Genomic DNA, 23,473 nt, shown 5'->3' on the forward strand with positions numbered 1-23,473 from the left:
GGTTCATCAAATTGGTACCTCGTGGCAGACATTGGACAAATTTCTGTCAGGACCTAAAGACAGTTTCAACCAAAATCTTAAAAAGTGTATCTGGAGAAAATTACCAACCCTGCTTTAAATTAAAACTGTTGACATTTGTATCAATTAAAGTCATGGTATTCGCTCTCAGACACTTTTGAGGGCACCCATGGACGGTATAATGGAGTCTCAACACTACAGTAGAACGATCCACGATCACACCTCAGTATCATGGTGACTTGATACTGCAGTAGAACCAGGGTGTTGGAGAAATGGAATTGTTAGAGTACCACCAAGTGAAATGGGACTGTTGATCATGACTTGCAAAATGTGATGCGTGACCGTGGATGACTACACTCATGTGTTACATATCATATGCCTTCATATTCACATGTTTGCATATTTATTTGTCAATCATTAAATGAATGAATGAATATTTATTCAAATTATTTTTAGTTTTGGGGAAATGTAACACAGACACATCAGAAATACATAAATCTGCCTGTAAATGTTTAGATTTTAATCCTACAGCGGTGTAAGAAGAGGGAGTCTCCTGAAGTGATTCTGGTGTTACGGTTAAAAGAGGGACCATGTTAACTGATGACTTTCAGACAAACGCGACGTAAAGTGTCCTAACAAATGCCTTTTTTGTTCAGTTTTTGTATTATCATATTGCAAATATGCTTATTAGATATGTGTTAATGAAAGCTAGACACAGAGGCATTCGTTGGGACACGTAACGTCCGACAAACACATACGCATTCAGCTGAGTCACCAGATAACATGGTCACTCTTTAACCCGGAACACCGGCAAGGACGTTTTAGATTTAGAAAGTGTTTTCAATGGTAACCGCTAGCTCTCCGCGCTGGTCACCTGACTGAAAGCTATGAATTGCTACATAACCCTAGAAAAAAGAAAGAAAGAAAGAAAAGACTTCATTGAGGTCTCAGATGTTCACTAAAAGGAGTTGGCTCTTCAAGCCGACTCGTTAACGGACAGCCCATCACTACTCCCTGCTCTGTGCTCCGGTGTGCAGCGATGCTGTAGATGCGGCAGACTGAAGCAGACACAGTTTAGAGACTGAATGCTGCAGCCGGGGAGGATATCAACATCCTGACAGACACCGCGGAGGACAACAACAACAACAACACACTTCACCCGACTGTAGTCAACGTAAGACAATCATTTCCTGTATTTCCTGTCCTCTTTTTTTTGTGTTATTATTAGTTCCTGTCAAGTGTTAATTTTATCTTAAATGAGTCATCTTTCCCCGTGTGTGTGGATGTGTCACAGTCCAGCCTGTTCCCTGTCCACTCGCACAACTCTTAAGTTCCGTAGCAGTCCCTTTTTAAAGTCTTTTGAGAAACTAAATGTTTCTACCAGTAAACTTAAGTCAATTCAATTCAAGGAGAAAAAATCACCAACAATAAAATCCATTAGACTATTTTCAAAATGTTTAGTAAAGTGTGTAATATTTAATATTTCACATGTAACAAACTCATTTGTAATGTGAACTAAATTAAAGGGACGCTAAGTTATTGTTCGAGTGATTTGTATCAGTCATGTTTTTACTAAAGAATGAATATATTGATAAAAGTATTTTACTAACTGTGGTTTTGTTGGTTAATGGAAATAATTGGCTGTCTTTAAATCACTCAAATTACTTTAAGGGCCAAAGATACAATGAATCAGATCCCATCATTAAGAGATCTGTTTAGTTATGATGAGGAATAAAACCCCTTCTAGACTCTATGAAATATGTTAACCGCAAAGTAGTCGAGTTCATACCAATGAGGAGTCCTTTATCAGTAAGAGAAAACAATATCTTAAACAGCTGCTTGTTTAAAGCATTTTTTTTAAAGAGCAGCAAATTTGGTTGAAGTTTTTTAACAGTTTTAAGCCCTGGAAGTTTTAGAGGTTGATGTTGAATTCAATTCCTGAAAGAAGACAGATTCCTGGATTGAAGTATTATCTTTACTGTAAGCTAAGTGATTATAGTTTAGTGCTTATTGTTGGGATATTGATTCAGTTTAAGTTGAAGCATTGAAAGGAATATGAAATGTCTGCAGCTGAGACATTGCACTTTAGTGGAAGTGGAAGTCCTGAAAGAAAAAAGTGCTGAATGAATTCAATAAACCAAATGTAATGTCATACAACTTGACCAATACAGCCGTTTGTCTTTTGTTGACCGATGTTTGTATTTGTTAGTTTATAAACGGCCGGCTGTGGCTCATTGGCAGAGTCGGTGGTTGGTTATCTCCCAAGCGAAGTTTGGAGGTTCGATCCCCAGCTCCTGCAGCCACATGTCCGGTGTGTCTTTGGGCCGCTGCTTCATCGACAGCGTATACATGTGTGTTAATGAGATTAGCTAATACTGATGGCCTTTTTACATTTTTGCCATTAGTGTCATCAGTGTGTGCAGCATTTGCTTTAGCTTAAGTCCATTTACCATTTAAAGTGGAAAATGGCGTCCATTTACACAATTCTTTTAAATATAATTTTGGGACTATTTCAGGCAACTCTGTCACTGAGGTGCTTTATGTTTGTTGACTTGTCATTTGGGAAATTACCCTAATCACGCTGGCTGTGGCTCGGTTTGTAGAGTCGTCGTCTCTTGACCGGAAGGTCGAGGGTTTGATCCCCAGCTCCTGCAGCAACATGTTTGATTTTTTTCCTTGGGCAAGACATGTAACCTCAAATTGCTCCTGCTGCTTCGTCGGCGGCGTATGAATATGATTAGTTACTTCTGGTGGTCACTTCACATAGCAGCCTCTACCATCAGTGTGTGAATGTGTATGTGTGACCTGCGGTGTAAAAGCGCTTTGAGTAGTTGGAAGACTAGAAAAGCACTAAACAAGTTCAAGTCCATTTACTGTTGTTGCTGATGATTTCAGTTTATTTTGTAATTCATATATGTGTAGAGGCATCAGTATGAATCTGTTTCATTACAACCAATAAACTCCTCACAGGAGCTTTAAAGCAACATTTTCCACCTTAGCTACATGATATTTATTTCAATCACAGCTTGCAGCAGTTACAGTAGTATAGTCTTTTTCTTCATTTAGCAGTACATCAGTGTATTCAGTTTGTTTCTGTAAATTCTCTTTGAACTTTAACAGAAAAGACGACCCTTCCCCTGCTGTCAGCAGCTTAGAGGTGCTGTTGTAGCTTATGGAGCCTCTGTTAACTGCAGCTCTGACCAAGAATGTGCGTGAGCTTTAATTTTTTTTTCCTTTTTCCAAAGCCTCCTCAGTGATTAGCTCTCATTCTTACAAAGTCATGGGAGAGCAGCGCTGCTAACCTACTTCCCTGAGTGTGATCCTAATATCCTTATGTTCAGGCTTCTCATGTTATGTAAGAACAGGCAGGACTATCAGGCTTCTGATCACTGAAAGAAGAAAAAGAAAGATTCTATCTCTCTGTTCTGCAAGATGTTCAACATTTAGTCAACACAATAGATCTTATCTTTCTGCATTTTTATTGAAACTACTTCACCTTCAACCTACATGAAACAACCTTTTTCATTATAAACACTTTGTGTCTTAGCTGTTGTGTTTTTTCATGATACATTGTAATCTGCAAAATCCATGCATATCATGTTCAATGCTTCATTTCCCTTAGATAAATTACTGTGTTTTTAACATTACCATGAAACAAACATTACACACCAGATGCACAGCAGTTTGTGTAATACAAGACAAGAACTAACTCAAATGACAGACAAATGGAGGTGGTGGAGCTTATGACCTATACTGTAGACAGTGTGTTTTGGCTTCACTTTTAGGGAGGTGTCATTTTGTCCATCTTTTAATTCTGTCCATGGTCAGCGGAGCAGCAATGACTGGTACCCTTTTAGGCTTTTTGCTGGAAAGCTCTTTCTCGTTACCCGAGCACATCGGTTACTAACTTGGGGCCGGGGACCCCCTTGGTCAGGACCTCTGGGGGCGCGAGGCTTTGTCTGCTCTAAAGTTTCAAAATTAGTTTTGCATATTTTAACTAAAGTCATGAAAACACACCTACTGCTGAAAAGGTCTTTGGTTAGAACAAGAGTTTAGGCCTATTCTTTTGGGAGTTAACATTAATTGATGTTAGTTTTTGAATGTGATGTGTCCCCGGTCTTGTTTTCACGTGGGTCCTCGGGGGACTCGTTTTTTTTTTTGCTCAAAGGAATAAAGGACGGGACCACTGCACAGGAAGAATGCTTTTTGTGTCCTGTGTGGATCCAGAAATCAATGTAGGACTGGGTGATGTGAACTGCACATAAAACCTCCATCAAGTTTGTGATCGTATCTGAATTTAGCCAAAATGTTGTCAGCCTTTTATTCCTGCAGGAGCATGGTTTGGGCCTTCGGTTGGTACCGATGTTTGACCCAGATTTTCTGTTTATTAAAGGGTTTACAGATCAGGTTTGAAATCTCCAGAACAACTTGCAGACTCATCGGGTCGTCCCAGTTATACCAAACATGGTTGATAATTAGGTTTTAACATCTGGATGGTTACACTTCCAAGCAGGAAGTATGAAACATGAGAGAGGGAGAGAATGAGCTGACAGTGTTTCCAAGCAAGCGTAAAACATTCTAACCTTGAGGTTCATGTTAGCTATCATGCTATAGTTTCATGGGGGGGAAAAAAGGTACAACCTTTCATTTAGTTCTTACTCAAAGATAGACCGGCTGAGTTGACTTGTTAAAGCTGGGTCAGCTTCTCCCTGAGGTTATGTGAGATCATACAAAACTCACGGAGGTGGAGGAGGTTCGATGATCCCTCTTGGACACTTAATAATCTGAATTATATCCTGTAGTAGGTAAAGCACCTTTTTTTTTTTCTTCAAAACTTGTAGTTTGTGCATGTTTGAGTGTAGAAAAATTAACCTCTTTGAAGTTGTTTCTTATGTGAAAGATGCAAACCATTTTTAAACTGGTCAGGATATGAACACTGCTGTAGACTTATCCTGTGGTTAGACATGAGGACTGGGAGGGATTGAACTGCTAATCTCAATGTGTAGACTTCCTCCAACAAAAAGTCCATACTTAAAACCGGGGTACATTTTCTAAAGGACTTCTGCTACAGAAAATCTGTAGATTAGACCTTTTGTCTGAGTTCATTCAGGTTAAACCAGGCAATTGGTGTTATTTTTTTTATCATCACTTTGATGTCTCCATGTAGCTGTGTGGAACAGCTCACTTTATTTGACTCTAATAGGCTTTTAATCCAACTGATTTGGGCATCAATTCTTAAAGTCAGACGCAGGTGTTGCAGTGGTACAGTAGATAATCTGAAGCCGTATGATCCCAGGTCATTGAGTTCCCTGTCTCTCCTCTTTGGACCTTCCCTTTCAGCCAGACCGATCCAGTCCCATCCAGGTCGACTCGTGACATGTTGGCATACGCATCGTGTCTCTCCTCGCCTCCTCGTTATCAAGTCCCATTTGATGTCCAGAAAAGACCTTTCTTTGACTTCTCCATCCCTGCTGTCAGTGAGATGTGTCCATGTGGAGTTGTGATGTGGAGGGCAAGTGAAGGAGCAGTCGATTCCCATACATTAGCTTGGTGCGGTGCTTGGTAGTGAACCTGAGTCTGCAGATTGTTCCCAAGCCAGAAACTCCAGGACCCTCCAGCTACGAGCAGATCAAGGGTGGAAAAGAAAGTTGATTTTAATCCCCAAGGGGATTAAGAACCCCATGAGTGATTAAATGAGACTTCTGTCTCAAAAAGGACAAATTACTGTACCACCTTAGAGTTGGGAACCGTTTTTACTGTGGTCTGCAGAACAAAGTAGATTATACGTATCTCCATTTCACTGATTATTAACCACCTTGAGATCACAGGGGAGATCACATTTTTCTGCTACTTAGTCCTGGAGGTCAATAGAAATGGAGTTTGTCTGATGTTGGTCATACCTCACCTATCCTTTCTCAGGAAATGTATAGACAGTGTTCTCCTAAAAAATACCTTGAAACATACATTACCATTAAGTTAGAAACAGAGAAAATAAATGCACATGGGTTCTCTTTAAAAGAGCTCCAACTAGGTGCAAAAAAGAACTAAACCTTCTGCAAAAGAGTATCTTGACACATACGTACACTACTACATATTCTAAAGGAAGTGCAATAACTGAGAGGTTACCTTTAAACAGACCTTATCACATGTGCATAACAGTACTTTAACCATACATTACCACATTGTTTTAGTTATTACAGAGTACTTTAAAAAAAGTTTAGCAAGTAGTTGTAAAGTAAAAAAATGTGTGAAAAAGGGTACCCCAAAAAAAAGATCTTTCCACTTTATGAAGGAAGCAAACATGCACTCAAAGGTACATTAGACCAGAACTTACCAAGAAAACAAAACCAGAAGGGTACCTTATAATAAAACACAGCATGTGTAAGGGAGGAAAACAGGTGCTAAGAGATTAAACCTGGACAACAATGTGTTAAAAGTTAAGAAATCGAATGCTTAAGGGAACCATGTGATATCTGTATGAGTTACCAAAGGGCCAAAATGCAACCAAAAAGGATGGGAATACTGTAAGTGGAAGATGTTAATCGGAGGCATTTGCTGATATGTTACAACCATTACTATCTGTTTCAGGTAAAAAAAAAAAATGTAAGTGTTGTTATTATTGGATAGGACAGCTGAGGAGAGACAGGACACGTTGGGAGGAGAGAGAGGGGGATGACATGCAGAAAATGACGGAGGTTGGTTTTGAAACTACAGCCTCTGCAATGAGGACTATAGTCTCTGTACATGGGGCATGCAACATAACCGCTAAGCTATCCAGCACACCCAAGGAAATGATTCCTGAACTTTTTTGTACTTATTTGTTAGTTAGGTGGTCAAAGATATGAAACAGGGGTTTAGGTCAAAGAGAGTCCACCAGAATCCACTTCAAGGTTGACAAAAGTTACTGAAGTTGTAGACGGGAGACAAATACTGGTCTGAACTTTCAACATGGTTTTTGCACACAAAACCATCCACATCAAACCTTTCTTCATGACTTTGCTGTTGTGTGAGAACATCACATTGCTTCTTATAGAGACACACAAACCTCTGCAATGGATGAACTCTAACTGAAGTGTAATCGCATCAGAGCTGGTCGATTTGTTCACACCTATGAGAGGCCTCACTGCTGATGTATTTATCATACAGTGAGTGATATTGAGAACCCATGCTTACCAGGCAATAAGGTTTCACCATAGACACTCTTGGGGCCTCTCTCTTGCATGCATACACACAGAAAAACACTCTCTCTCTCTCTCACACACACACACACACACACACACACACAGACAACTGAAACATGCTGTTAATCACCACTGTCTGTGCAGCATCAGCACTCTGCAGAGCTTCAGAGGAAACAGATCTTTGTTTACTGATCGGGAAACAGGAGGGAAGGAGGCTCGGGAAACAGAACTGTTCATGAGAAAATATATTAAAAAACAGATTGAGTTAACCCTGTGGGGACTGAAGAGCGGCTCACTTGCTCTGTGTGAGACAAGACCCCGACACTAGCTTTGATTGTCACTGGATGTTTGATGATCATGTGAGACCTGCAGCAGCAAGAAGTTAAATTCATAGATGATATGATAAGCTGAAGTCACTTAATTACATCTGCAATTAGTAAAGAAAATGTTTGGGGAGAGGGGAATGCAAGTATTAAGACTAAGATGAATAATCAGGCATAACAAGCAGCTCTTAAATGTCTCAAAGAGTGTTTGTAAAGTGAGAGAGGACTCCCCCTGTCTCCTTTTTTTAATGGTACTATAACAGCTCAGCGAGCCAGAATACAGTAGAAGAAGAACTAAATAAATCTTATGAACGACGTGTGGATTGTTCTTTGTGCAGCTGGATAGATTTGAAATTAGGATGTGCAGTTTTTCATGGCAGTGTACAAGAGTTTCATTCAGATTTCACAGATTTATTTGGCATCTTGACATGGACATTTACCAGACTTGATGTCAGAAGTCGGTTTCCTCACTTAGCCGATAGATAGCTTTTATTGGCGCACTTTGCCCCGATCACTCGCGGTGGATGTGTAATGTGTTAAAACACACACACAAAAAAAAAATCAGGCATTTGAGGCTGTGACATGCCTGCTCACAGAACAAGTCTTCTGAATCCCTGCGGTACTGGTGGGTGATGATGCTAGAATTAAGCCAATCAAAAAACTGGAGTACAGACCTCTTAGAGAGTCTGTTTAGTATGAATCATGCAGAAAGCCAATTTGTCCAATATTTGCATGGAAGAGAAACTAAAAGGCACTGACAGAATTTCTAAAAAGTCTAAAAGTGTTTGATAAGTAGAATCAGCTGCAGTAACACCTAGCAGTAAGTAACCCTCTACAGAGCAACACAGTGACTCTGCCCACTGATCACTGAAGCGTCTGAACCTCAGTCGTCTCTTCATTAGGAATAAAAACACCTTATGGCATCAGCGTTTAAAAACTCAAGGACTCCAGGGTGTCTTTGTTCATGCTGAACATTAGATTAAAACAAGCTTCACCTCCCTTTACCCTGAACCTGTCCCAGTGAACAGCTGTAACACTGCAGCCTTTGGCTACAATAAATCACGTCATCATTTCACGCTTCATTTGCGTTTTCAATTAGAATTCTTTCTGTAGCATCATGATCTGTCTCCACATGTTTACTGATCAGAAATGTAACGCTACAAGCACTTTTCTGTGTGTCTACTGAGTCCTGCCACGTTTTGAGTTCAGGATTAACTGAGCTGTAGAACCTCTCTATGTGTGTTTATATTCGGGGATGTTCCACTTATTTTCCTGTGGATTAAACAGAAACTTAGCACAGACTCGTCGATTAGTCTAAAGGTAAGAAAACACTAAGAAATTGTAGTTAAAAATAGTTTTTAAATGCCAATGCTGCCTCTGTTCAGGCCTATTTATGCTGTATTTGAATGCACAGTCTATCCTCAGCCCTGGTCAAAGTTAGACAGTCATTCTGTGGGAAAACTTTTTATCTGAATCAAATCGGAAATAAGTTCTACTTCTGCTTTTATGTCAAAAAGAAACAAAAAAAGACTTCCTTACCTGTCCTTATGGGGATGTATTGTACATGAATGTATGCTATGTGTGGTGTGGTGATGTATTGAGTCTTCATATGCTGTGCAGTGTGTATCATTATGCACTGCTGGTTCCTACTCATTATTGTACTTTATATTCTAAAATCAACTGGACTGTTTTTGCTCAGACATTTTTTTTAATACTTTATTAATCCCTGAGGGAAATTCTGTTTTTTTACACTCTGTTATTTAGAGAATCTCACAAATGCACTAACAGGACCTGTGGACATTAGTGGAGAGATCTTCATTTATAAAGCTGGGAATGCTTCCAGACTACCTTTCCTCTCTTTTAATCTTGAAGGAGGGAATCCAAGGCCTTCGTTCGATGGACTTTTTAGAATTTGTCGTTCCCAATTTCAGTCCAAACTGAGTTGTGAAAGAAAGCTTTTAGGTTTTCTGCATCTTTCGCCTGAACCATCCAGCAGTCTGATTTTAATTTTAAAATGAAAAACTTGGTCACCCTGAATGTTTTTAAATCCTTGGTGAAAAGTCTTAAATGCAAACTTTCTGTATGCCACTGTTTTAGCTGATGATTTTATTGTTCTTATTATGTAATGTGTACTTTATGAGATAGTGCGTTGCTGCTATTTTTGGCCAGGACCTGAATAGATAAGGGTTAAATAATTTTAAAAAATGGAGTTGTCGGCAGGGCATTTAACTGCAAGGTGATGGTTTAAGATTTCTTCTCTTTGTATGTTTTTGTTGTTGCTTTTTTTGCAGCCTTACTCTTGTTAACGTCCTTCAAATCTCTTCCACTTCTAACCAGTCCAAACAACTGTCGTACTCATTAATGGTCTGTCTGTACTATTAAAAACCAACAATTCATTGAATAATGTAAAGATTTATCAAAAAAATGTCCAAAGATACTTTTTTTGGCATAAAATCAAGCTGCTGACTGTCTCAAGCTGATCTGTTGTTTTAATTGTATTAAGTGACCTTCAAATATGCTTGCATTGCACCAAATCCCCAGGTTTCAGGTGTGTAATTAGAGGTGTCGGCAATTAATGAAGCGCGTTTGACCGCTGCTGTTTTTCCTACCTCCACTACCTTTCATCCGTCCTTCTCTCTTTTCTAACAGACGGACGGTATGGATAATAAGGCGTTGGAACCGGACTCTGTGAGTCTCCCCATGGAGGAGGCCGTCATGTGTAATGGCAGCAGCCAGCCTCAGTCTCAGCAGGATGCGTCCCTGTTGTCTCACCTGAAGAAGGTCAAGAACCAGATGAGTGAAGCTCAGCGTTTCTCTCACCTGCCCAAACGCTCGGCCGTGGACCTGGAGTTCATCGACCTCTCCTACACCATCCAGGAGGGGCCGTGCTGGAGGAGGAGAGGTAACGTGCATCCATTTATTCTTCAAACTCTCTCAGGGATTCATCCATTTAAGGGTTGCATCACTTTTGCACCTTCTAGACCAGTGCAAACAATGCAACAAAAAAAAGCCATCTAATTCACACAGCGCACACACAGGGTGAAATGGTAAAAAGGTGAAAGTGGTCTTCAATCAGTCGTGGTATATTGACCGGCTCTGCAGCTTCAGTCGGTCTTATTCATCTATAGTCAGCTGTATAACTCCTCTTTGTTTGGCCTTGTTTCTGTCCCTTGCAGCTGATTTCAGAGTGAAAAAATAAATCCTGTAACTTCCATATCTATGTCTTACTCTCAGTCTGTTTATCACTGCTCTTTGACTGAAGCCTCCAGCACTGAGTGTGAGAACTGATGCTCACACTCACTGCTGCAAACGCTGATCTGTATCGATCTGTCTTGTGGACATCCTTTCCCAACAGAAAGACAGGGAGCATAAGGAGGAGGAGGGCTGATAGATGTCAACACACTACCTTTTGATCCATGAGTGTCCATAAATGTTACACACATCTGTTGAAAATTGCCCAAAGAAAGCTTCATCTTTCATAAAGGTAACATTAATAAAGGGCAGAGAGGTGGCCAGGGGTGACATGGGCCCAGGTGACGCCACAAAGTCCTTGACTACTATTGGCCGTTTGCCTTGCCAGAGGTGGGACTTATGTTGAAATCCACCATTCAGTCTGTGTTGCAACAGGTAGCTCAAAGTTTTCAGTGTGCAGATTTGAATTGTGACTCTGGACGTTCATTACATCGTATGTTGTTTTGAGTCCTTGAAGAATGAAGCTTAGAAGATGTATATGTTGCCATTATTTTTTGTTACTTGCAACCCTGAACAAGTCAGTGCCCCCCCCCAGTCCAAAAAGGCTGGACATGCCCCTGAAGATAGGAAAATATACAAATGTATTTTGATTCCATGGAGAACTCTAATTGCTCTCCATGTGTGTGAAATACAAACTATATTATGCAAGGTTAAAATAAAGAAGGCATGTCTGAACACTCTGAGCTGTGTGAACTAGCCTCAGCGAAACGTTTTGTCTTGGAAACGTGACAAAATTACGCAGAACATTTTTTTTTTCCACATAAATCACATCATAACCTGCAGAGAAGTGGCGCTCTCACAAGTCTATACAAATTCAGCGATTGTGTTTTTCATATCTGAACCAAGACGACTGCGGGGAATGCATAGCTTGTGGCTGCATGGATTTTTTTTTTTTCAAGAAAACACTTTGTAGGCAGGAGACACAAATATTATTCAAAGAGGTGAAAAAAATGAATGAAGAAGCAACTATAATTATAAGAATATTATGAGGCAAATCTGTCAAAAATTCTGAGTGTTAGTTTTAAAAACTGACAGTGTGATTTTGATTCATTCATTAACTGGGTTGGGCGTTGACGGGAGTCAACGGGAGTATTGTTATTCAAGTATTGAATAACAAAAATAATGTTACAAGAACAATACTAATAGATACAAAATAAACATATTTTAAATCATTTGAACACATTTGAAACGGAAAATTGACACAAATTTGCACAATTTCATTCAGTAACGTTCAGCATGGACCGCTTAATCAAGAATAGTTACAAGAAACAAGACAAAATGTGTTCTTCGTTGAGTCCTCTTGCTCCATAGTGTCCAGGAAATGAATCCAAAAAGACTCTTATTGCAGAAGAAGTCTTTCCCAATCTCCACCTCTAGGGGGAGTTTCAACTGTCTCTGTGCCCATCTAGCTGAGATCTGCTGTTCTATTATTATGACTGTTCAAATGTCTAGCCACAGAAGATTTCACATCATTACTGCGAATGGAACAATTGTCTTCACAAATTTTTGTTTTTAGTTCACGCTTTGTTTTTCCAACATAAAAAAGAGGTAAGAAGACAAGTTATTCTGCCTCTGACGTTTATGTTGTCTCCAGTCTGAGTCTTTGCAAGCTAACAATGTGCAGGAGTCAGGGAGCACAAAACTACTGGGACCAGAGTTTGTTATTTCCACTGTCATACGATATTAAGTAAATTAATTCTAACTGTATTGCTCCAATGTACGTACCATTTTCACATTGAAGTTTTGAGAGTTTGCACGCAATTTTTATTTGTGTGTTTGAGTGTGCTGATGAAGCACTTTGTCCTGCTGCTTTATCTTTAACTAAGGGGACCACGTTCTCTAAAAATGACGTCCATTAATTTAGGGATTCATTCTCATAACAAATCTATTAAAACATGCTATTGAACATTTAAATCAGCCAGGAAAACAATATATGCCACGTTTTTTATTCCGCATAAATGTGTAGGTTTTTTTCTTGAAAATATGCGTTTGTTTCGATGCTTCTACATATAAATTTAAATAAATTAAATATGAAAGGACCTCTGCACTCTGTCCATGGTGCTGAAACACATCTCAGAACAGATACTATAAGGTTTATTCCTTTGTGACTCTCAAAACAGAAATTTAAGAGCAACAAAATAAAATGTAGTTTCTTTAACACAGTACAGAGACTGCACCTCTCAAAGGTTAGAACACTATCATGGTGAAAGATGATGAAGGTGAGTGCTCAGTGCTAATGCTGTTAGATAAGTGCAACATCTGATACTGCACAGAGTCACAGACTGTTCAGAGGTTCTTCTTCTGTTTGACCAGGGCGAAACTTGTAGCTGGTTTTTTCATCATTTGGGATATTGATGGAATGAAAGATGTATATTTCACAGACATTTAACAACAGCTACATAATAATCTTTAATGGGAACAGACGGGATAAAACCTAAAAGGATAAGATCTTGAAGTAAAACTTTCTGTGAGGATAAATCCATTCTGAGTGTTCGATGTTCCTTTTTGTTTTTGCAGGTTTTAAAGCCTTACTGAAGTGTCTGTCTGGAAGGTTCTGCACTCGAGAGCTGATAGGGATCATGGGGCCCTCAGGGGCCGGGAAATCCACGCTAATGAACATCCTGGCCGGATACAGGTGAGAGAGAGAATTCCTTTCAACTTAAATAAAGGTGAATGAACACAGGGATCATTTCTTCCTCTGTGTTTTCAAACAAGAAGAATTTATACTTTATTGATCCCGCGAGGGGAAATTCGTTTTTACACTCTGTCTAGTAAACATGCTACACAAACATGAACTGAAATACACACACATGCACAAACAGGATCCTGTGGACATGCACTAATGGAGAGGTCTCAGAGTGAGGGGGCTGCCCTACGGCGGGCGCTCCTGAGCTTGTGGGGGGGGGGGGTTAGGTGCCTTGCTCAAGGGCACCTCGGCAGTGCTCAGGAAGTGGCCTGGCACCTCTCCAGCTACCAGACCAATTTCCGGACTTGGTCCGTGCCGGGACTTGAACCGGCGACCTTCCGATTCCCAACCCAAGTCCCTACAGACTGAGCTACTGCCGCCCAAACAAAGAAGCTCGCTCCTAACTAGAAAACCTAATACAATATAACTTGTCTACTGCTTCCTCAATCTTTTTGCTGTTGTGGGGTTTCTTTTCTTTATATGCAATTCACAAATATTGTGTTGGATTTGAACATTTCAAACGTGAAACTTATTAAATAACCACATTTAGGCAGCACTAGAAAAGCTATTCTTATTTTGCTGAGAATGTTTTTGGTTATAAAAAATCTCAGGTTTTTCACATTTTTGTACATGTTAGTGATCTCCCCAAAATATCTTTAAAAATGTAGTGCATGCCTAGACACTGTGGTCCTCCAACCAGGCGACCCAGGTTCGAATCCAACCTGTGGCTTCTGTCCCGCATATCAATCCCCACTCTCTCTCTCTCTCTCTCCCTGATTTCCATCTCCATCCACTGTCCTATCTCTCCAATAAAGGCACAAAAGCCCAAAAATAAACCTTAAAAAAAAAAAAAAAAAGTCGGAGATTTAAAAATAGCAGAAAGCCTCTTTAAAGCTTGAAATAACCAGTTTGGCAAACTGTATGTGTGAGTTTTGAGTGTCACCTGTTCAGGCTCTCCCATACTCTTTAGTACGTCTAACCCTCCGACCTTTCTGTGACCTTGTGCTGCCTGCAGGGAAACAGGGATGAAAGGTCAGATCCTGGTAAACGGGAAACCCAGGGACCTGAGGAAATTCAGGAAAATGTCCTGCTACATCATGCAAGAAGACATGCTGCTGCCTCACCTCACTGCACGAGAGGCCATGATGGTGAGATGATACAGACAGGATCGTAGCACAGCCACGGACATTTCAGATGTTCAACTGTTACCCCCTTTACCACCAAAGTGAACCAGGGGGGCTGGTTCAGAGCTGGTTCAACTTGCAAACTGTCTAAAACTGATTCTTTTCCACGGGCAAGGGGCCGCAAAAGAGCCACGTCCTTACATCACTGAATGCATTCTTTGGCTGTCAAAACTCAAAGAACTGGTGGGCACTGGCTCCTAACTGGCTTGGTGGAAAAAGGGGTATTAGTGATTTGGTTATTGGTTGTTAGGCTTCTTCTTGAATGTGCTTCAGACCTCTACATGTGCCTCTTGTTTCCTCTTTGTGAACAGTGCTTTATGACCTGCTTTGTATATGACTCATTTCTTTCCTCTCTGCTGCAGGTGTCAGCCAACTTAAAACTGGATGAAAGTATGGATGTGAAGAGAGAACTGGTGAGCTAAAAACACACGTTCTGCTTTCTTAACACAGAAAAACTTAGACTTAGAAAACTTTATTTATCCCAAAGGGCGGTTGCACAGTCCTTCCCAGGCCATGCAAACATTTAAAAACACCTGAAGAGACCACACACTGATACACTCGTGTGGTCTCTTCGGGCAATGACACCCACAAGGGCCAGATGAAAAGCACGGTTTAAGAAAAACAGTAATAAAAAAGTAAATAAATACATAAACAAGACATTCCTGGAGGCACTGCCGTCACATTGAAGACTACATTAAAGGAATGTACGTACAGTCCACTGGTGCAGAAGTCTCAGGAATAAACCACTATGTCGTTAAACACAAGAGTAAGGGACACGATAAAGAAAGAGAAGAATATGAACATGTTAAAGGACATTTAACAGCCTGATGGCAGAGGGAATGAAAGACTTGGAATAGCGGTTTGAAGTATAAACAAAAAAACGTAACAACAGTTCTTCCCCTTAAAGTGAGTCTAATGTACTTTTACTGTCATCAAACTCCAAAAGTTGTTTTTAACGTTTATACGTTTTTATATTTTGACAAGTTATATTTTGAGCACGTCTTAACTGTTGATTTCTACTCTATTAGTGATAGAAATCTGACCAATGAAAGAAATATCACTGGTTTGGGTACTAGTTTTTTGGTGCTCACCGTTGTAAATTCTCCAATTGTCTTCTATACATATATAAATATATAAATATAGATATATAAATATCCTCAAAAGGGTCTTCATAGTCAGCTGGGTCCATGCTGGCCGGATCGTATCGTCACGTTCAGAGAGAAAAGTCTGTGTGCAGTACGAGCAGCAAAATATGTCCATGAGTGTCACACATTAAGACAAACTACACTCAATGTTTCTTTGTAATTACACCTTAAAAATGATCCATAGGGACGCTGGTGGCGCAGTGGTTAGTGCGCGCGCCCCATGAATGGAGGCAGTAGTCCTCAAAGCGTGCAGCCCGGGTTCGAATCCAGCCCTTGGCTCCATCCGACTCTATCCACTGTCCTATCTCTTCATGAAAGGCACAAAGCCCAAAAATAAATCTTTAAAAGAAAAAAAAAAAAAGATCCATGTTGTGCCGTAGTTATTCTTTAAGTATTTTATGGTAGCCATTTGTAAATCATATTTTTTTGTACTGCTTTGGCAACATGGATTGCTGATCTGTCATGCCAATAAAGCTCAATTAAATTGAATTGAATTGAGAGAGAGTGAGAGACAGGAGGTCATTGTGTTTGGTCCCCCAGCAGTCTAAGCCTATAGCAGCATAACTAGGGGCTGCTCCAAGCCTGAGCCAGCCCTAACTATAATATTTATTAAAAAACAAATGTATTAAGCCTACTCTTAAAGTAGAGAGGAGGTCTGCCTCCTGGACTCTGACTCTTGGATAATTCCTGATAACTGAAGGCTCTCCCTCCCATACTACTTTTGCAGAGTACATGTACCCCAAATAAGCCTCATTCTGCAGGCGTCATGTTTTCATTTCTAAATCAAAAGTTGATGAATTCTCCTCTCTCTCTCTCTCTCTCTGACTTTGTGTGTCCAGGTGAATGAGATTCTGACTGCACTAGGCCTCCTGGACTGCGCTCACACTCGTACCAGCTCACTGTCGGGGGGGCAGTGTAAACGTCTGGCCATCGCCCTCGAACTGGTCAACAATCCTCCCGTCATGTTCTTTGACGAGCCCACCAGGTGAGACGACCTGATGCTGACGGACCAATTACTGACAAAACAATGTTTAATGTGCAACTCACAATGAATCTTTGGCTTGGAGAAATGTAATAAAGACTATCTACAACTTTTTTTAAACAATATCAACAACAGGGCTCATTTTTAGGAAGCTGTTCACGTTTGTGTCTTCTGCTCAGATTACTTCTTTATTTTATTCCTTCTCTTTCTCTCTCTCTCTCTCTCTGCTCAGTGGCTTGGACAGCGCGTCCTGCTACCAGGTGGTCTCACTCATGCAGTCTCTGGCTCTGGGAGGGCGGACCATCATCTGCACCATCCACCAACCCAGCGCCAAACTGTTTGAGATGTTTGACAAGGTGACAGCATCCTGCGACAGACGGTGAAATATGTTACTGTTACTGTCATCATTAACCTGTAATTATTTTGTTCTTCCACAGCTTTACATCCTCAGTCAGGGTCAGTGTATCTACAAAGGCACTGTACCGTACCTCATCCCTTACCTGAAGACTCTGGGCCTCTATTGCCCCACCTACCACAACCCTGCAGACTTTAGTATGTCCTCTTTGATCACTGTGTTTCTGACACTTCAGTTGGAATAATCTGGAACGTTCCTTTTGTAATCTGTATGTCTTCCTGCTTCCGGCTCCGCTTCAGTTATTGAAGTAGCATCAGGAGAGTATGGGGACTTGAACCCGGTGCTGTTTGAGGCGGTCCAAGGAGGACTGTGTGCAATAGAGGAGAAGAAGAACCACAGTGATACCAACGGCCCGTCAGTCTGTACAACAAAGTACCCCATGGTGAGCATTCAATGATGTGAGACAGGATTAGTTAAGGCTGTCAAACTGTATAGCTTCATTTAGGGGAAAAAAAGAGACAATACCGGCATGGAAGACTAAAATACCTAAATATGTGATGATGAGATGATCTTTTCTCCTTTTTCCCAGGACGGACAAACCGAGAGCCATACTTTTGCAACGAGCACACTTACACAGTTCTGCATCCTCTTCAGGAGAACCTTCATCACTATATGTCGAGACCAGGTGGGTGACTTTTAGTAAAACATACTAAAGCAATATCACACAAGAGGGGGGATGTTCTGAATATTTTCATGGCTCTAAATTGGTCGTCAGCACGAGCTCACATGGCTGAATCACAGCCGTGATGATATTCGGTATAACATCAGGACCTCGAGTGTGATATTTGCTTCATACTAGAAAACAGTAATAAAAGAAATAAGCAACACCGTTAAATAAGTATCATTTGGAAGTTCTCCCCTCAGTGTCCAGACTTCCTTCTCCGCTGATGACAGGTTACAGTTTAATGGTCACATATTATCCTCCTTTTTTATAAGTCTCAGAAGTCCCTAAAACATGTGTGTGAAGTGTCTTGTTCTAAATCCACTCTGATCCTGTATTTGATCATGACTATAAACTCCTCTATTTCAGCCCTGCTCAGAACAGGCTGTTTCTGTGTCTGTACCTTTAAATATGTAAATGAGCTGTGTCTGACCACGCCCCCTCTCTGGAAGGGCTTGGGTGTCTCTGGCTTTCTTGCTCCATGTCCTATTGTTTACGGTGAGAAGTCAGACTCAGAGGGCAGAACAAACACCTAGCTGTGGGAGTGTCACCCACATGGGGGAGGGGTTACTGCCCTTTGTGATGTCATGAAGGGAAAATCTCCCTTCAAACGGCCTTTTTGAGCACACTTTCTGAAAAGTGGAGCAGGCAAAAGACGGAGAGGATGGACTTTTCTCATCATTGGGGGGTTTGTAGACAGACTAGGGACACATGTTAGTGTTAGAGAAACATGGTAAAGTGTATTTTGCATAAAATGTGACCTTTATATGAAATTTTATTTGAGCAAATACTGTATGTCAACAACAATCCTATTTCTTTTGAAACATTAAAGTGAAATGACTTTAAATAAGACAGGAACCTCTTTAGAATAGAAACTGGATGTTATTTTTTCTCTCATTTGTTCTCAGGTTTTGACCCACCTCAGACTGATCTCCCACATAGCCATCGGTGTCTTGATAGGTTTGCTCTATCTGAACATCGGCAACGATGCCAGCAAAGTCTTTAACAACACCGGCTTCCTCTTCTTCTCCATGCTCTTCCTCATGTTCGGAGCGCTCATGCCGACCGTGTTAACCTGTGAGCTGACTCATATTTAAACTCCAGGTCTTATTGATACTGTTCTTATCTAATGTGTTGTGAATGGGTATACACAGATGTGTGTTGTTGGTGTTTTTTCTGCACCATGTGTAGTTCCTCTGGAGATGTCCGTCTTCCTGCGGGAGCATCTGAACTACTGGTACAGCCTGAAAGCTTACTACCTGGCCAAGACGATGGCTGACATCCCGTTCCAGGTGAGCTGGCAGTGTTGGAGTTTGAGGGGTGGGTTTACTCTATGGCACTATTCAGACTGCCCATTCAATATTTACACCCCTGTTGCTTCTTCTCAAGCAAACAGACTAATATACTATACAATATGGGCGGTAGTTCAGTCTGGAGGGAACCAAAGGGTTGCCAGTTCAAGTCCCAGTACAGGGGGTTTGAAGACCCAGCTACATGTCTGATGTGTCTTTGGGCAAGACACTTAGTCCATTTACCAAATCTCTGTTAAATTGCTTTCTCAAAGCTTGCCTGGACTGATTTTGTCTTTTTCACTTAATGTAAAACACCAACGTTACACCTCAAACAAACCGATTGAAAAAGTTAGATTTTTGGGATGAATTGTTCATCCACGACACAACAGTTAACAGTGGTGTTATTTCAGGTGATCTGCCCCATCATGTACTGCAGCATCGTGTACTGGATGACGGAGCAGCCCCCTGAGGTCAGTCGGTACCTGCTCTTCATCGCTCTGTCCATCTGCACTGCTCTGGTGGCCCAGTCTTTAGGCCTGCTGGTCGGAGCGGCCTCCACCTCTCTACAGGTACTGCAACGTCGCATTAATCAAGTCAAGGATTTCTTTGCATGTGTTTTACAGACAAGACAAATGAATGCTGTGCTTCTGTGTGTAGGTAGCCACATTTGTTGGACCCGTCACAGCCATACCTGTGCTGCTGTTGTCTGGGTTCTTTGTGAACTTTGACACAATCCCCAAGTATCTGCAGTGGAGCTCCTATGTGTCGTATGTCAGGTAAATCAGCAAAGAATTGTTGTATAATTCATATTTATAACAACCTGGATTATATTTCAGCCCATATGTCCACTGTTACAATTCTCCCAGTATTATGCAGTGAGCACTAGAGAGAGATAATAATAATAATACATTTTATTTATAAGAGCTTTTCAAAACTCAAAGACACTGTACATTTGTTAAAAAACAGAAAGCACAGCACAGTAAGGACAGACTAACAGACAACAACAATAGATACCCTGTCGCATCGCCCAGGATGGCATGCTCACTGTCCACACTGCATCTATTAAATATTTACTATTTTGCTCTGTGAATTTCAGTTTCCCTTACAAACAGTACGACATGCGATGCATTTGTATTGAAGGTGGACAAACATTAGTGTGGTGATTTTTATTGACGAGCTATTGACTCAATTCACAGCACTAAAAGACTGGTCAATAAACAAATCGCGGTGAGCCAAAGAACGTCTTTCTGTTAGACACTGCCATTGCCTTGTCGAGCCCCCTTCCTCTCGTTCCTCATCCATGTGACAGAAAAGAAAAATAGAAATTGGGTGTCGGGTTAAAAATGGCGTGTGGCTTCACATTGGTCTCTGGCAGCCGTTAAAACACTGACTTAGGAAACAACTGACTCAAGCTGATTTTGTCGCTGACGGTCACTCATGCCATATGCTGTTATGAAACGATGTAACACAAATCAACTCATCTCGGCAGAGTAGACCAGCAACTCCTGTTTTCTGCCAGGTGAAATCCCTGTGTTTGTCAAAGGAATGAGGTGACTTTGAAGAGACGTAACAGTTGTTTGGCTTCTTATATGTATCAGACTTCCCCCTTTAAAATAACTTGAAATGTATTTTAATAGGATAAGCCCCTTGAGGTATATCACCTCGTTTTCAAGGGGGTCCCAAAAATGTACAATTTCTTATTGAAAGACTGTTTTACTTCATTACAGATACTGCTCTGATATTATAAGAATCAGTATGTTTGCTAAGTCTAAACTATTTTGGACTGCTAAGACATTTTAGCCTACAGTAGCTGTAAGTAGAATGAAACAGTTAGTACTCTGCAGTTTGATTTAAACGATTTACTTGTCAATTAGCAATTATGAAAGCGTCTCAGAGTTTGCATCTCTTCCACAGGTACGGCTTTGAAGGGGTGATCCTGTCCATCTATGGGATGAACCGATCGGAGCTGGAGTGTCCCGGGAAGGTGTGCAAGTTCCAACAGCCCGAGGAGGTTCTGCAGCTACTGGATGTGGAAGATGCAAAGCTCTACATGGATTTCATCGTGCTGGGCATCTTCTTTGTCATTTTTCGGGTGGCCACCTACCTTGTCCTCCGCTACAAAGTCAAGTCTGAACGATAGGTTTTTGATTAGCTCCTCATCAAACTCTCAAGGGACTCCCTGACGTCATTCCAGACCTGGTCTCTTTTCTGTGCACCAAAAACAACCTCTCCTTTGTGGGCATCATTTCCTTTCGCTGCTAAAAGGACAGAGATCATATGTTAAGACCTGTTCTACTGCTGCGGAGGGCAGAGCAGTGAGGAATCATCTCGTAAACCAACATGGACATGTTTTACCTCAGACAGCAGGACTTAAATCCTGCACACAAAGACGTATATGCAGTGAGGAGGACAAAGAGACTGAGCCACTTTCACTTAACTGCACTTTTCATATTCCTGCAAGGCGGATGTGATGCAGTAGCACTTATTAGAGTGGAAGTGCATGTTTATCTTACACCATGCACCCCCATTCTGTCTGGATGTGAGGACTTCGGTGCACAAAACTGCCCCTTTGAGAAAAAGACTGTTTCTATTGATCTATTAGGGCTTGTGTCCACATGGTGTTGTTTTCTGACACAAAAGGACTGGAAGGTGAGGTTAAGAGAAATAAACCCAACACCGACCTTTTGTTTCTAACATAAGGCCAACAGCCTTTGTGAGATGAAACTATTATCCTTTGCCTTTTAGTATCGATCCTTCTTGTAATCAGCAACATATTAAGAAAAGGAGTGCTGTTACTGAATAACAGCACGCTTGCGATTGGTCCTGCCATAGATCATCACAGCATATTCAGGACAACATTGAGACCTTCCGTACTTAAAGCAGCATATGCAAACAATAAGCAACCTCAGATCTTAAAATTGTGTTAATTATCAATTAATCAGACTCCATCCACAAAGCTTACAAAGTGGAACAGGACTTTAGTTCTGCAACATGTACACAAGGGATGGTCCATACTGGTCCTTCCACAGAGCACTGAGTTGTAAACATACAAAAATGGCTAACACTTCAAAGTGAGTTTCAAGGAAATGTGAACTAGGAGTTAGTGGCACAGAACTTGGGCCGTTGTTGTAGTCCACACCTACTTGTGCATGACTGTTACTGTAAAGTGCCTCGATCAATCAATCAATCTTTATTTGTAGAGCGCCAATTCATAACAAATGTTATCTCAAGATACTTTACTTCAGGAGGTAAAAGATCTTACTCTGTTATATTATCTACAAAGACACATCGGTAATCCATCATGAGCACTCAGCATCATTTAGCAGTGGCAAGAAAAAAACTTCTCTTTAAGAGGCAGAAATCTTGAGCAAAACCAGACTCACAATGAACAGCCATCTGCTTGAAAAATGGAATAGAGGGAGATGCAGGAAGAAGGATAGGGACAAAAGGGGGGGGGGGGGGATTCCATAGCAGCAGGCCGTCCCCACAATCGATCCAGAGGAACCTTTCTCTGCATGTTGGTAAAGTCTCCATTTTCAGAGGAAATGTGTATTTCCAGTTTACAAAAACGGTGCCACTTTCAAAAGTTTGCACTCTGGAAACTGTTTCCAACACTTTCTGTTTTCAGGCACCAAAAACGCTGCAGTCATGTAAATGAACAGAGAAGATAAACCAGCCAATAAAACGTTACTGTACAGTTGAAATCATTATCTTGTATACGTGGCCTCAAACAGAACAAGCTTCCTCTTTTTTTAGTAAGCAGGCCATCAGCTTGTATGATTTGCTCCCCTCCCCTCCCTCAAAAAACTCAGCTCTGATGACACAAGCAGCTACTGAAAAGTTTCCTGATTTGCAGCTTAATGCCCTTTGAGTGAACATCGCAGTGGGATTTGTGGTTTGGCCCAGTTGGAAGAGTGCACCACCCCATCAGGGGGCGACATCCCTGCACATCAGCCCCATGTTCCTCTGTGATTTGTGCTAGTCATCCCCTCTCTCTCTTTGCCATATTTTCCTTTTGCCCTTGAGCTGTCCTGTATGATGAAGCCAAATGCCTGAATTAACCCTTCGCGGAAAACATCACCATGTCACCGCAAGCTCTCAGTAGTCAAAGATGCCGAGGACAAACGTTTACACTGGAGAAGAAGTGTGATGTGCCTAAAAGAGTGAAAACTGGATAAAAGCAGCTTGTTTGTGTATGTAAATCAAATCATTGTTTGAGCTAGATTATTTTGTAACATGTTTGTAGTTTTAAATTAAGCTTCTGATTGAGTATGGATATTTGGTATTTTTTGTACATCCAAAAAAAAAATCTAAAATCTTGTGAATCTTAGTTG

The 23,473-nt window shown here is 40.9% G+C and overlaps 1 protein-coding gene across 1 annotated transcript; it reads left to right on the forward strand.

Annotated features, from left to right (window-relative positions):
• The first annotated feature begins 986 nt into the window (after positions 1-986).
• LOC132980112 (ATP-binding cassette sub-family G member 4-like) lies at positions 987-22,524 on the forward strand. The gene is made up of 15 exons (XM_061046039.1): positions 987-1,192; positions 10,172-10,424; positions 13,292-13,409; positions 14,476-14,608; positions 15,007-15,057; positions 16,629-16,774; positions 17,004-17,127; positions 17,209-17,323; positions 17,426-17,568; positions 17,716-17,811; positions 18,756-18,924; positions 19,039-19,139; positions 19,550-19,708; positions 19,797-19,915; positions 21,054-22,524. Exons 2-15 carry the CDS (start codon positions 10,181-10,183, stop codon positions 21,277-21,279), a joined length of 1,944 nt encoding a protein of 647 aa, XP_060902022.1. The 5' UTR covers positions 987-1,192; positions 10,172-10,180; the 3' UTR covers positions 21,280-22,524.
• The last annotated feature ends 949 nt before the right edge of the window (positions 22,525-23,473 follow it).

The sequence above is a fragment of the Labrus mixtus genome, chromosome 9 (assembly GCF_963584025.1).
Source record: "Labrus mixtus chromosome 9, fLabMix1.1, whole genome shotgun sequence".
Classification (NCBI taxonomy): domain Eukaryota; kingdom Metazoa; phylum Chordata; class Actinopteri; order Labriformes; family Labridae; genus Labrus; species Labrus mixtus.

Coding starts and splice junctions, on each gene's coding strand:
- LOC132980112 (XM_061046039.1), top strand. CDS start 10,181: ATGGATAATAAGGCGTTGGAACCGGACTCTGTGAGTCTCCCCATGGAG. Junction 15,058..16,628: donor TGGATGTGAAGAGAGAACTG/GTGAGCTAAAAA, acceptor TTGTGTGTCCAG/GTGAATGAGATTCTGACTGC. Junction 17,128..17,208: donor TGTTTGAGATGTTTGACAAG/GTGACAGCATCC, acceptor GTTCTTCCACAG/CTTTACATCCTCAGTCAGGG.